The sequence below is a fragment of the Puma concolor genome, chromosome E4 (genome assembly GCF_028749965.1).
Source record: "Puma concolor isolate L17-30 chromosome E4, mPumCon1.1.hap2, whole genome shotgun sequence".
Lineage (NCBI taxonomy): Eukaryota > Metazoa > Chordata > Mammalia > Carnivora > Felidae > Puma > Puma concolor.
This window is the reverse complement of record NC_141683.1, coordinates 12,299,375-12,311,777: the sequence shown is the minus strand read 5'-3', so window position 1 is coordinate 12,311,777 and position 12,403 is coordinate 12,299,375. Positions and strand designations below refer to the sequence as shown.

Below are 12,403 nucleotides of genomic sequence, written 5' to 3'. Positions count from 1 at the left end.
AATTTATCTCCATGGTCTAATAAAAGATCTTATTAGCACAGAAGCAAATTCGTTTCCATTCTTCCTGAGACAAGAAAAAAACAGAGAATGTACTTGTTTCTATAAAGAGCAAGAACCTCTAGAACCCACGGCTTGTAAGTAATTCAGAAACTTCAACAAAATTAGCTGGCTCTTCTTGGCCAAGGCAAAGAACCCATCACAGAGCAATACGAAATAAAAAAGGACTAAAGAATAGAGAAACTGCTTCTTAATTTCCTATGCCTCAGAATTATTCATCTTTTTCTATTTCTAGGGAAATGGTAAAATAAATTGCATATTAGCATATTCTTTTCAGCACATAAAATATGCAGCAATCTAAAATGAAGAGGCCATCCCATTTCTACAAGCAGCTTCTTTCAGAACACCATGATTAAATCAGACTAGCTCTTCAAGGGTCCTTTCAGTTCTAGAATTCTAATGACTTCTGTTGTCAAGTAAGTGTATGCTCTTAATAGTTCACAAAATGACAGAACTGAAAATATCTCTAAGGTCTAAAATATCCTCCTCCTCTAAAAAGTTTATAAAAATAAATATGCTCCCTTTGCCCCAAATCCTAAGAACTCTTTAGACCCATCTTAACAAAAACAACAAAATCTACATAGACTTAACATAATTTAATTGCCCTAGTCCATTTTCTATTCATTTCGTTTTTCAAAAGAAATCATAAGGTCAATAATGTGTATGTTAGAAAAAACTTCTACATGCTTTATAATTGCTTCCTACAATGTCATACTTACGTATTACTGATTTATTATATCCAAAGCTTCAGAAAAAGACAAACATGGCTAATAAGGTGAGGATGTGAAATACGGGTGAAGGTATGTAAATACTGCTAGCTATAGCTAATTCCTGCATATTCTAAAGAAGCCAATTCAACACTATTATTTAACTCATTATAATATTCAACTAGTACTAGTGAGAAAATTTTCCTTGTATTTGAAGTAAATTCTTCTAATGCCAGATTAACTTTGCTATTACCTGCCACTTTAAAAAAAATACAGATAAAGTCTGATCACAATCTTATTTTATCGCATGAGAACCGTTTTTCACTTATCAGAAAAGCAAGTCAAAGAAACTGTAACAAAGAATGATGACAAGTATGTGTGTAAATAGGCACTTCTGTTTACCATGGATAGGAGTGAACCCAACCACTGTTTAGAGTAATTTGGCAACTGTAACCAAGATTTAAAATGTGAATGTCTATCATTCAGCAATTCCAACCCTAGAAACGTACACACAGAAATACCGATATCATACATAAACACATGCATAAGGATGCTTACTAGAGCATTTTCTTATAGCAAAAATTTTGGAAATAATCTGAATGTTCATTGATAGGGGAATAAATATAGCCTGGTAGAGTCTTCATTGGAACACTGTGTGGTCATTAGAAAAAATGCTACAGAGTTGCATATACAAACTTGGAAAGATGTTTACATCAGATAAGCACAAGAGAAAAGTTCCAGAGTACATTTGACAAAAATGAGACTATAATACAAAATTAAAATAAATACCCAAGCAGCATGTGTGTTGTCTAAGCAGAGAGTCTCAGAGGAGTCTTACCACAGCAGCACTTTACAATGGAACTTTGATGATGGAAGTGTTCTACATCTGTACTCTCCAATAAGTTATCCACTAGACACATGTAGCCACTGAGCACTTGAAATATAGCTAGTATGATGGAGGAACTGAATTTTTACTTTTATTTCTATTAAAGTACCACATATCACTAATGGCTACCATATTGAACAGCACAGCACTGAAGTTTTTAACACCTAGAAGGTGGGATATGAGCAGCCAGAAGGTGACTTTCATGTCTGATTTTATATACTTAAAAAAAAAAAAAAGGCAATGTGACAATGAGTAACTAAGTCTCTCTTAACCTTCTCTCTTCCAGGAAATTTGTGAGACCTCGGCTCACATGGCACAAAGAAAAGTGATCTGTCTTTGGAAGACTATTTCTGTTCTTTTCAAAGGAGAAATATGGGCATGGCACACACCTAAGAGATTCAAGGATTCCTTTCCATCAGGAAGGTTCACTAAGGGTCTCTATAGTTCCAAATGGTAATCAGCATAGTAGTCATGCAAAAAAAATACTTCCTGTCTTATAATTCCAGGATGGCCACTTTAAATAATACTAAATAACACCTGAGGAATACCAATCTAAGAAGATTACCTCCCCTTCTGGAATACAGCCACCCAACTGGTCTTTCTACTTCCACTTTCACCCACCAGTCCCATCCATTCTCTGCTGACAAAACAATGTCGCCAGGATATTAGCTGGTTATGCTACTTCTCAGCTCAAATTCCTTTCATAGATTGCCACTGCTACCTCTGGCAAGTTTCAAACTCCATCACCACTGCTACAGCCCTAGTTTTGTCTTTACTTCTGAAGGCCCTCATCTGATTTCTATAAACATCTCCCAAACGGTCATCTACCTCTAGCTTTGAACTACCCAATCTATTCTTTTCATAGCCACCAAATCCATCTACCCGCAACTCAAATCCTGAAATGCTATGCTTTTGCTTAAAACCATCAATGTCTACTCCCTGCCTGTAGTAGAACTTCCTAGTAAACTACAAATAGGCTACCGGTATCTCTCATTGAAACGCCCAGAGTCTAAGAGACCCCCCAAAACAAACCACCAGAGTCCAGAGTCAAAGCTAAGCAGCAAGGGTCATTTATTGCAGGTTCGAACCTGGACCTCTGCGCCCCCGTTGCCGGTGACGCCAAGAGGCCCTGAGAGAGGTTTTTACACCCCTTTTATAGACAGGTACAAACAAGTCATGGGGAAATCAGGAATTTTCCACAGTTACAGAGCTGCGATTGGTTGGTGTTTAAAGTTGGACACTTAACAGTATTCGATTGGTTCCTGCCTTTAGGTCAGACCACAACCGGGGGTACGGGTATCACAATGATTGATCAGGAATAGACGGATGTGCCAAGCAACAATGACTGATCAGGAGTACACGGATGTGCCAAGCGACAATGGTTGATCAAGAATATACGGATGTGCCAGGCAATAATGATTGATCAGGAATACGTGGGCGCGCCAAGCAATTGTACAGAAGCGGAACAAGCTGGTTAAGCTTGGTTAGGTTTCAGTTTCCCATAGCTTAAGCTTTTAAGTTTCAATTTTCTCAGGCCTCTCATCATCTCTCATGACAGCCAGGTAGGGTTTGGGGCTATTCAAACTACTGGCAGGTCACTTCCCACCATGAGCATCTTTATTTATTCTGTATGACCAATTTATTACCATACTGATACACATTTTTATTATGTTAAAAAAACATAAAATTCACCATCTTAACCATTTTTAAGTATACAGTTCAGTAGTACAAAATATATTCACGTTGTTGTGAAACAGATCTCTAGAACTTTTTCATCTTGCAAATCTGAAACGCTACACCCATTAAACAAGGCTCTTCTTCCCCTCCCCCACCCCCCACCCCCGGCTCCCAGGTCCCAGTAACCCCATTCTAATTCTCATTTCTATGAATGTATTTACTTTAGTGGAATCATGTAGCATTTGTCTTTTTGTGACGAATATTTCACATAACATAATGTCCTCAAGGTTCATTCCCATTGTAGCATGCTGTATGATTCCCCTTAAGGCTGAATAATATTCCATTGTATGTATACATATTTGGTTTATCCATCCATTCAACAATAGACATTTGGACTGCTTCTACTCCTTGGCTTTTGTGAGCAGCACTGCTATGAACACGGGTGTGCAAATATCTCTTTGAGACACTGTTTTCAATTCTTTCGGATATACACCCAGAAATGAGACGTAAATGAGACTGAATTATACAATTCTATTTGTTTTTTGAGGAAATTCCATACTGTTTTCCATAGCAGTTGCACCATTCTACAATTGTGCCAACAGCGTAGAGCTCCACTTTCTCCACAGCCTTGCCAGCAGTTGTTATTTTCTGGGTTTTTTTCTTTAATAGTAGCCATCCTAATGGGTGTGGGGTGATCTCTCATTATGGTGTTGATTTGCATTTCTCATGATTACAGATATGGAGCATCTATTCATGTTTATTGACCATTTCTATGACATCATTGGAAAAATGTCTGTTCAAGTCCTTTGTCCAGGTTTTGGTTTTACTGTTGAGGTTAAGTAGTTCTTTATATATCGTGGATGCTAACCCCTTATTAGATAACATGATTTGCAAATATTTTCTCCCATTCCGTAAGTGGCCTTTTTACCGTTGACCGCATCCTCTGATTCACAAATGTTTTAAAGTTTGATATAGTCCCATTTGCCTGTTTTCTCTTTTGTTGCCTTTGTGTGTTATATCCAAGAACTCACTGGGAAGTTCAATGTCATAAAGCTTCCCCCCTATGTTTTCTTCTAAGCATTTTATAGTTTTAGGTGTTATATTTAGGTCTTTAATCCATTTTGAGTTAATTTTTGTATATGGTCTAAGAAGTCCAATTTCATTCTTTTGTATATGGATATGCAGCTTTTTCAACACCATTTGTTGAAGAAACTGTCCTTTCCCCCACTGAGTGGTCTTGGTATCCCTGTCAAAGATCACCTGACCATATATGCAAGGGTTTATTTCCGGACTCTATTCTACTTGTCCATTTGTCTGTATGCCAGTACCACATGGTTTTGATTAGTGCAGTTTTGTAATATTTTGAAATCAAGAGGTATGAGTCCTCCAACTTTTTTCTTCTTTTTCAAAATTGTTTTCACTATTCAGATACAAAGTTTCATTTTTTAAGTGTCCTATGATGAAAAAAAAGACTGGGAATGACTGAGCCCTATAGAAGATTACCTTCAAACTTTTTGTTTATATACACCCCCAAGAGTTTTTCAATGGTATGTATCCCTTGCGTAAAAGATACAATTTCTGGGGCGCCTGGGTGGCGCAGTCGGTTAAGCGTCCGACTTCAGCCAGGTCACGATCTCGCGGTCCATGAGTTCGAGCCCCGCATCAGGCTCTGGGCTTATGGCTCAGAGCCTGGAGCCTGTTTCCGATTCTGTGTCTCCCTCTCTCTCTGCTCCTCCCCCGTTCATGCTCTGTCTCTCTCTGTCCCAAAAATAAATAAACGTTGAAAAAAAAATTTTTTTTAAAAGATACAATTTCTGATATATGATAAACATGGACATTTTCATATGGACTTATTCAGTAGATTCCATACACTATAGGGAAAAGATACCAATATCCGTTAAAAAATGATATTCTCTAAAGGTAGTAAGTACTCCCTTCTTCTCCTTAAATGCCTATTTCCATTCCATTTCCTCCACAGAATGCTATTCTAATTATTAATCCAAAAATTTCTCCGCAAAAACATGAATTGAGAAAAATCTTTGCTGTGACAAGAATTTTATTAGAATTATGTATTAGAATTTTTCTTCTTGACCTATTTCAATTATTATTAGGAGCCAATAACAGAGAATAACAACATACATACATCACAAATTTTGATGACTATTAAACTTAAATAGCAAAAATTATTTGGAAATGTCTCGAGATGCATGGAGAGTTTATGGGGCCTTGATTAAAGGGGACTTTTTTCTAAATAATCTGGAGCAACTTACTATAATAATATTCAGAATGTATGAAAGATGAGCCTTTATTTAGTAAAGTGGGAGAAAGGCAGGGTAGAAAGGAAGGCACTTAAGAGTACCTAGAAATTAGTTTACTTAAAACTATCTGTTGCCAAGTAACTCTTGGGCAAACTTCCATGTAACCCCAAGGTACTCTTAACTTCCATCTGATGATGCATAAAATTGAAGTTCCTCTGACAATTTCTGCAGGCTCATCCCTTACCATACCCCACTCTCCCACAATTTTCTATTTGCAGCATCTGAACCTCATCCTGTTTCACATCCCTTGGCTGACCATTTCTCTCCACCTGACGGACATCCATTACACAATTAAGACTCAGTGAAAGTAACAGTTGCTCTAAGAAGACTTCCGTGAGTCCCCTATATAGAATGAACACTCCTTCATTCTCCAACTGTCATGTGCCAAGTTACAGCACAACACCTTTAACACTCCTTTTTCGTGCTTATTTCCTTTACTGGCTGAAAGCTCCTTGAGCAAAGGGACATATTTTATGCCTACTTTGTGCTTAGTACACAGGAAGTACTCAACAAATACTAGCTTAATGAAACAAGACAATGCCTGTCTCAATTTCCTCACTGACACATTTTATCTGTAAGAGCTCTTCCGATTTTAAATAGCTAACAAAATCCAGTAATCCCATAAGTTTTCTGAAATTCCTATAAACGTTCCACTTTCAGATTACATCTCTACCCCTAGTATGATCTGAAACAAGAGAAAGCATTTTCACAAGGTATAAAAAATGGGTATTTTATGCCCTTTGTAATATCCCATCATGTAAAGTGATTCCATGATTTTAGGTTATCCTAAAAAGCACACTTTGCTCAGCAGTTGTACAAAAACATGACTTTAATTGACGACTCCAAGGTAATTTCCTGCTTGCTTTATCTTCTATTATTCCGGTAAAAGAGGCAGGAAGGAAAGCTGCCTTACTTTTTTAAAATGCCACCTGGAAATTATTTTATTATCAGGTAATTATGAGATCCACAATACTGTAATATCCAAATTACCTCCAAATATTCTGATTCTCCCTCTCTGTATGTCTATTTTCTACACCCCCCCCCCTCCCGCCAAACTCTATAATTATAAATATCAGAAAGCTCTGGTCCAGAAATCCAGTCTCACTGGAAATTATGCCACCATAGTTTATGTGCAGACCCCTACTACTACCCATCTCTGAAATTTCAAAGCATGAGGCCAAAATTGTTGTCTGAAATAGCATTTGATTTAGTAGAAACAATTACTAATAGTTATCACTAATATAAACAATGGGAAATAGTGTAGGGTTCAAGATCTTTTTTTTTTTAATGTTTATTTATTTTTGAGAGAGAGAGAGTGTGTGAGTGGGTGAAGGGCAGAGAGAGAGGGAGACAGAGAATCCAAAACAGGCTCCAGGCTCTGAGCTGCCAGCACAGAGCCCGACGTGGGGCTGGAACTCGTGAACCGTGAGATGATGACCTGAGCCGAAGTCGGATGCTTAACCAACTGAGCCACCCAGGTGCCCCAGGGTTCAAGACCTCTCTTAAAGCCATAGAAGACATTCTCATTTCATAATTGAAGATACAAAGTACCATAAAGTCATACTCTTATTCTCTGACAATTCAAACATAGAAGAGAGTAGTACAGAGTTCTGGGTCTCCAGGCACCAGGTTATCACTATGTCTATGGCAGCTGTCCACATTAAAAGAATTACTGAACCAACTAATGAGCCTTCAAGATCATCACTTACCTACAACAAATAATTCATGACAAGTAGTTGAGGGGTTTTTGTTATTATTGTTGTTTTGGTTGTACATACCCCCTAGAGATGAGCTGGGATAAGAAATTAAAACTATATAAGCTAGGAAAATAAAATGATGTCATGATTTCTGCTTCCTAATAAAGTAATCATTTATAACACTAATAAAGGGAAGAAACGCAAAGCCAAACACCATCCGCAGGTTAAGGCAGGTCCTACTTACCTGCTCTTTTTACTCTGTAAATTTGCACCCTCACAAAACCTTAGTTCGCGTTGTCCTAATGAAGACCTCTTTACAAAACTGGAGGTTTTGTAAAAAAACAAACAAAAAACACCTGCAGTGATTATGGAAATCCATAGCCTTAGTCATTCCAAGAATTTGAAGTAAACTATCAACAGTATGACAAGATATTTGATGATTTTTAATTGTAAATAAATGCACTGTTTTAGCGGTAAAATATTAGCTTGGCAAATGGGCTCAACTGGGTAAGAGGTTCCTTCTCTATTTATTTTCTATTTGAATTGATGGTAGCCACAATAATACCAACACCCAGAAACCTGAGAGTTTGATTTAAAAGGGTAAGAAATTAAATCACCCTTGCAAACTCATGAGCATACTGCAAATTAATCTAGATGTTTATATCCCCAGATGACTCTATATCCCCCACTGCCCAGATTGATATCGTAAGGCTAGCCTTCACTGTGTGACCTTGGACAAGTATTCACTCTGTATGTACCTAAATCCTAGCACCTACAACTGTGCCATACAATAGGGTAGGCACTAGCCACATCTGGCCACGGGCACATTTGGCACATCTGAAGCTTAAATCAAGTCAAATTAAAAATTCGCTCTTCGGTAGCACTTGCCACATTTCAAGGGCTCAAGAGCCAGATGTGGCTAGAGGCTACCATACTGGACGGGACACAGTGATAAAAATAAATGGTATGATGGGGCGTAACAAAGGCAATTGAGTGGGCAGGAGTGACTACGTTAGATGAGATGGTCAGAACAAGCCTCCGTGAGATGTTGACATCCGAGGGGAGACTTGACTAACAAGATGCAGACAGAATGAAAGCTCTGCCTACAGCATTCAAAGAAGAGACCGGAACAAGGGCAGAGGCCCTAGGCACAAAGGAGCCTGACTGGTTTAACAACAGTGTCCGAAGCACAAGAAATAAGGGAGAGGTGCCAAGAAGTGGCAGGAGGCAGGGCCTCAAGGGCCTTATAAAGCATGTAAGGCCTTTGGATTTTTATATTAAGCGCCATCGAAAGCCATGGAGTTCTAAAGGACAGTGCTATGATCTAAAATGTCTTAAGGGGCGCCTGGGTGGCGCAGTCAGTTAAGCGTCCGACTTCAGCCAGGTCACGATCTCGCGGTCCGTGAGTTCGAGCCCCGCGTCAGGCTCTGGGCTGATGGCTCGGAGCCTGGAGCCTGTTTCCGATTCTGTGTCTCCCTCTCTCTCTGCTCCTCCCCCGTTCATGCTTTGTCTCTCTCTGTCCCAAAAATAAATAAACGTTGAAAAAAAAAAAAAAATTTTAAAATGTCTTAAAAGCTCGCTCTGACTACTTTGGGGAAAGAATGACAAGAAATCAAGGTCAGAAGCAGGAAGATCTGTCAGCAGGCCGGTGTCACCGCCCGGGTGAAAGAAGAGCAGGGGATCAGCAGCGGGACAGACAGAATGGGTTCTTTTCGCCGCATCTCCTGTCCACAGTCCTGTATCTACTATCCTTCACACCTGGCTCCTTGAAAGAGTCAACTTCTTTTTTGCTCCTCAATATCCTGTAAACATACTTTCTGTCTCCACATTCCACGGAAACTGCCCTAAGGTCCCACTCACCCCCACCTGCCCAAAACCACCGAGCGTTTTGCATCCTTTTTTATTTTTTTTTTTAACTTTTATTTTTGAGACAGAGAGAGACGGAGCATGAATGGGGGAGGGTCAGAGAGAGAGGGAGACAGAATCCGAACAGGCTCCAGGCTCTGAGCTGTCAGCCCAGAGCCCGATGTGGGGCTCGAACTCACGGACCGGGAGATCACGACCTGAGCCGAAGTCGGATGCCCAACCGACTGAGCCACCCAGGCGCCCGCGTTTTTGCATCCTTGCCGGAGCTGACCTCAGCTGTGCCTGCAACTGCTCATCGCTCTTCCCTTTCATCAAATCCTGTCCCGCCTCAGCTCCCGGGCATGCTGTCACCTGGTTTTCCTTTCTCAGTCTTCTTCCCATTACATGACTCTTGAACACCACTGCTCCTCTAAGGAACATCTGCAGTACTCACTTCACTTCATTGCATACGTGATCTCTGAGACTCAACTGACACTTTTGGCTGGTAACTTCCAGGTTAACATCGCTGGCCCAGGATCCTTACTAAGGTTCAGACCTCCAGATCTAGCGTCTGACTGGACCGCCTCCCTTGGACACACCACAAACACGTAAGACGCAAAAGGCCCAAAACCCATCTCCTTCATTCTCTCATTACACACCCCTGCCCAAGCCAAAGTCATTCTCAACTCCCTCTCACTCATCAGCTCCAATGCCAACACCAGATCTGCACCAGGTCCTGCAGATCCTACCTCCTTTAGCAGCTTTCCAATCTCTCTCTTCCTCTCCAGTCCCGCTGAGGCTCTTTTACTTCAAGCTCCCATCACTTCCTGCCTGGGACAGCCTCCCACCCACCTCCCTGCTTCCCATCTCGACACACTGCTACGGAAGCACGTAACAGGTATTCAAAAACTCTGCTGCATACATTAAGTAGAAGCCCGGCGGAGTCAGTTCTCTGCTTAAAGTCTTTCAAAGGCCTTTCCCACTACCTCCACGGGCTTCTCGCTATCAAACTCCCGCTTACCTTCACAGCCTCATCTCCCCCACTCTTTCCCTCGCCTCCTCGTCCTCAGCCATGCAACTTTCTGCCCTGTGATTTCAGGCCTCCCTTCCTCTGCACATTCCATCACCTCTCCCCTCTTCGCGTAGCTACTACTTCAAAGGCAGGCTCAGCTATCACCGCTTCAAGGAGTGTCCTAGTGCCACATGCACACGCACGTGTGGATGGCTATACATGCACGTAGGGGTGTTAATGTAGATCTCATTCCGTGTTCATTTCTCGGTCCCAGCTCCTAGATGGCAGACACTACCCTCCTTGATTTGCGGCACTGCTGACTGGCACAGAGGGTCCTGACACCTTCCACGCTGGAGAAAGGGGAAGGAGTTTATTTAGCGGGTCCGGGTCTTTTGTCACCATTCCAGCATAGCACAAATGACAGCACTCACGGTACCGCAAAACGTGCGCTCCACGTGGGAAATATGGAGAAACCGGGAGACACCAAACGCACACCCTTCCAACAGGAGAAATGTGGGGAAATTCCGAGAAACTCTGCAGTCTCTAACAAACCAGACTCGGGGTTGTATACTACCTGGGCCAGGACTCACTTCATACTGTTGGATGACAATAAACAGGGGGAAGGCGTCTCGTCTCAATAAAGCACATTAACTTTTCCTGGCCCAAGTTACGGTAATTTTACTTCCTGATGTAGATTCGCCCTCGCTTCCTGTCAGGTTTTCCTTATTTGGGAGCCGCCTACTCACCACCTCAGGAGTCACTCACTTGTCGATCAGACCATTTATTCTCTACATCTGAATGGGGGGTTGGGGGGTGGGGGAGTGGTGGGGAAGGGGCCGGAAGAAGGGAGGCGGTGGGCGAAGAGAAACACTTTAGGAAGGGAGGGTGGCCAAAGGCCACAGTTCCGGGGATGGAGGGGTAGAGGCTGAGGCAGCACCCGGGGAAGGCGCTGACAGCTGGCAAGGCACGGGCAGGAGGCTGCGAACGCCAAGCAAGCCGTGCGGAACAGGGGGGAGATGGAGAGGGCACTCGGGCAGAAAGCTGGGGGTAGGGGGTGGGGACGGGGGTAGGCAGAGGCGTCAGGAAGCGAGGCGCAGTTCTGGCCAGAGGGCCAGGGATGACGGGGTGTAGGACGAGAAGGGCAGGGGATCAGCGCGGAGCGAAGAAGGAAAGCGCGGGGGGGGGGGGGGGGGGGAAACTAGGAGCCCCGAGGGCAGCGGTGGCGGGGCGGGGAGGAGACCCGAAGCCGCCCAGCAGGGGCCGCGGGCGGAGCGGGGGAAGGGAGCGGCCAGGCAGGGGGCACTTACTGGGGTCCCTCCGCACGGCGCCGCTGGGGGTCTCCTCCCGCAGATGAGGGAAGAGGAAGTCCCGGGCGGCCTGGAGGTCCTGGAAGTAGCAGAACTGGACAATGGAGCAGGCCATGGCTCCGGGAACCCCGCTCGGGCACCCACCTCACCTCGCCACGCCCTGCCCCCCCCCCGCCGCCCCACGGCTACCGCCGCCGAGCCCGCACTGCTTTAGCCGCGCAGGGGCGGGGAAACCAAACCGGAAGCTGTCACCGCACTCGGGCCCGCCGCCCCGGAGCGCTGCGCATGCGCGGGCCGGCCCAGGCGCCGGGGCCTGGCGAGGTCCGGGTCACGTGACCGGCGGCGGCCCTGGGGAGCCAACGTCTACGTGGAGGCTGGCTGCCGACTTGAATCCCAGCTCTGCGCCTACAGCCGGGAACGAACGCTTTTATTTGTTCTGGCTTTGAGCCAGGGATGACCTAATTGGACGTTGTCCACGCCAGCCTTTGAACCATTTAACCAATCTTATTGATGTCCTACTATTGGCACGGTCCTGGTATTTCAGAGAAGAATCCCTGTTAAACTCGTGGCAGCCCAGCGGGGAACGGTATCCTGCCAGCATCAGAGTTTGAAGAGATTACTTTCTCATCTGGAAATCAGCCCCATGAAGGCTAACTTTAAGTGCTCGGGCTGCAAGTTCCCATAGTACTCTGCACGCCTAATATAGTACGGGTTATAATGTATTACATACTCTTTAAGTTTTCGACATTCATTTGGCCTTTCATTCATTCTCGTTCATCCATCCATTCAGCAAGTGTTTGTTGCTCGTCTTTTTTATGCCAGCCACGTGAGGCGCTGAGTATAAAAGAATAAAAGATGAAAGGCTTGTTCCCACGGAGCTAAAATTTTAGTAGGCAA

General features: G+C 43.4%; 1 protein-coding gene across 5 annotated transcripts in view; it reads right to left on the bottom strand.

Annotated features, from left to right (window-relative positions):
* Positions 1-11,735, bottom strand: part of RAB3GAP2 (RAB3 GTPase activating non-catalytic protein subunit 2) — a 102,455-nt gene extending 90,720 nt beyond the window's left edge. For all 5 annotated transcript variants that reach the window (XR_015246423.1, XM_086694713.1, XM_086694715.1 and 2 more), the window contains exon 1: positions 11,507-11,735. Coding sequence is in view for 4 of the 5 variants with exons in the window: in XM_086694713.1 (XP_086550839.1) it covers positions 11,507-11,621 (115 nt within the window). In the remaining variant the exon portion in view is untranslated. The remainder of the gene's footprint in view (positions 1-11,506) is intronic.
* Between the last annotated feature and the right edge of the window lie 668 nt (positions 11,736-12,403).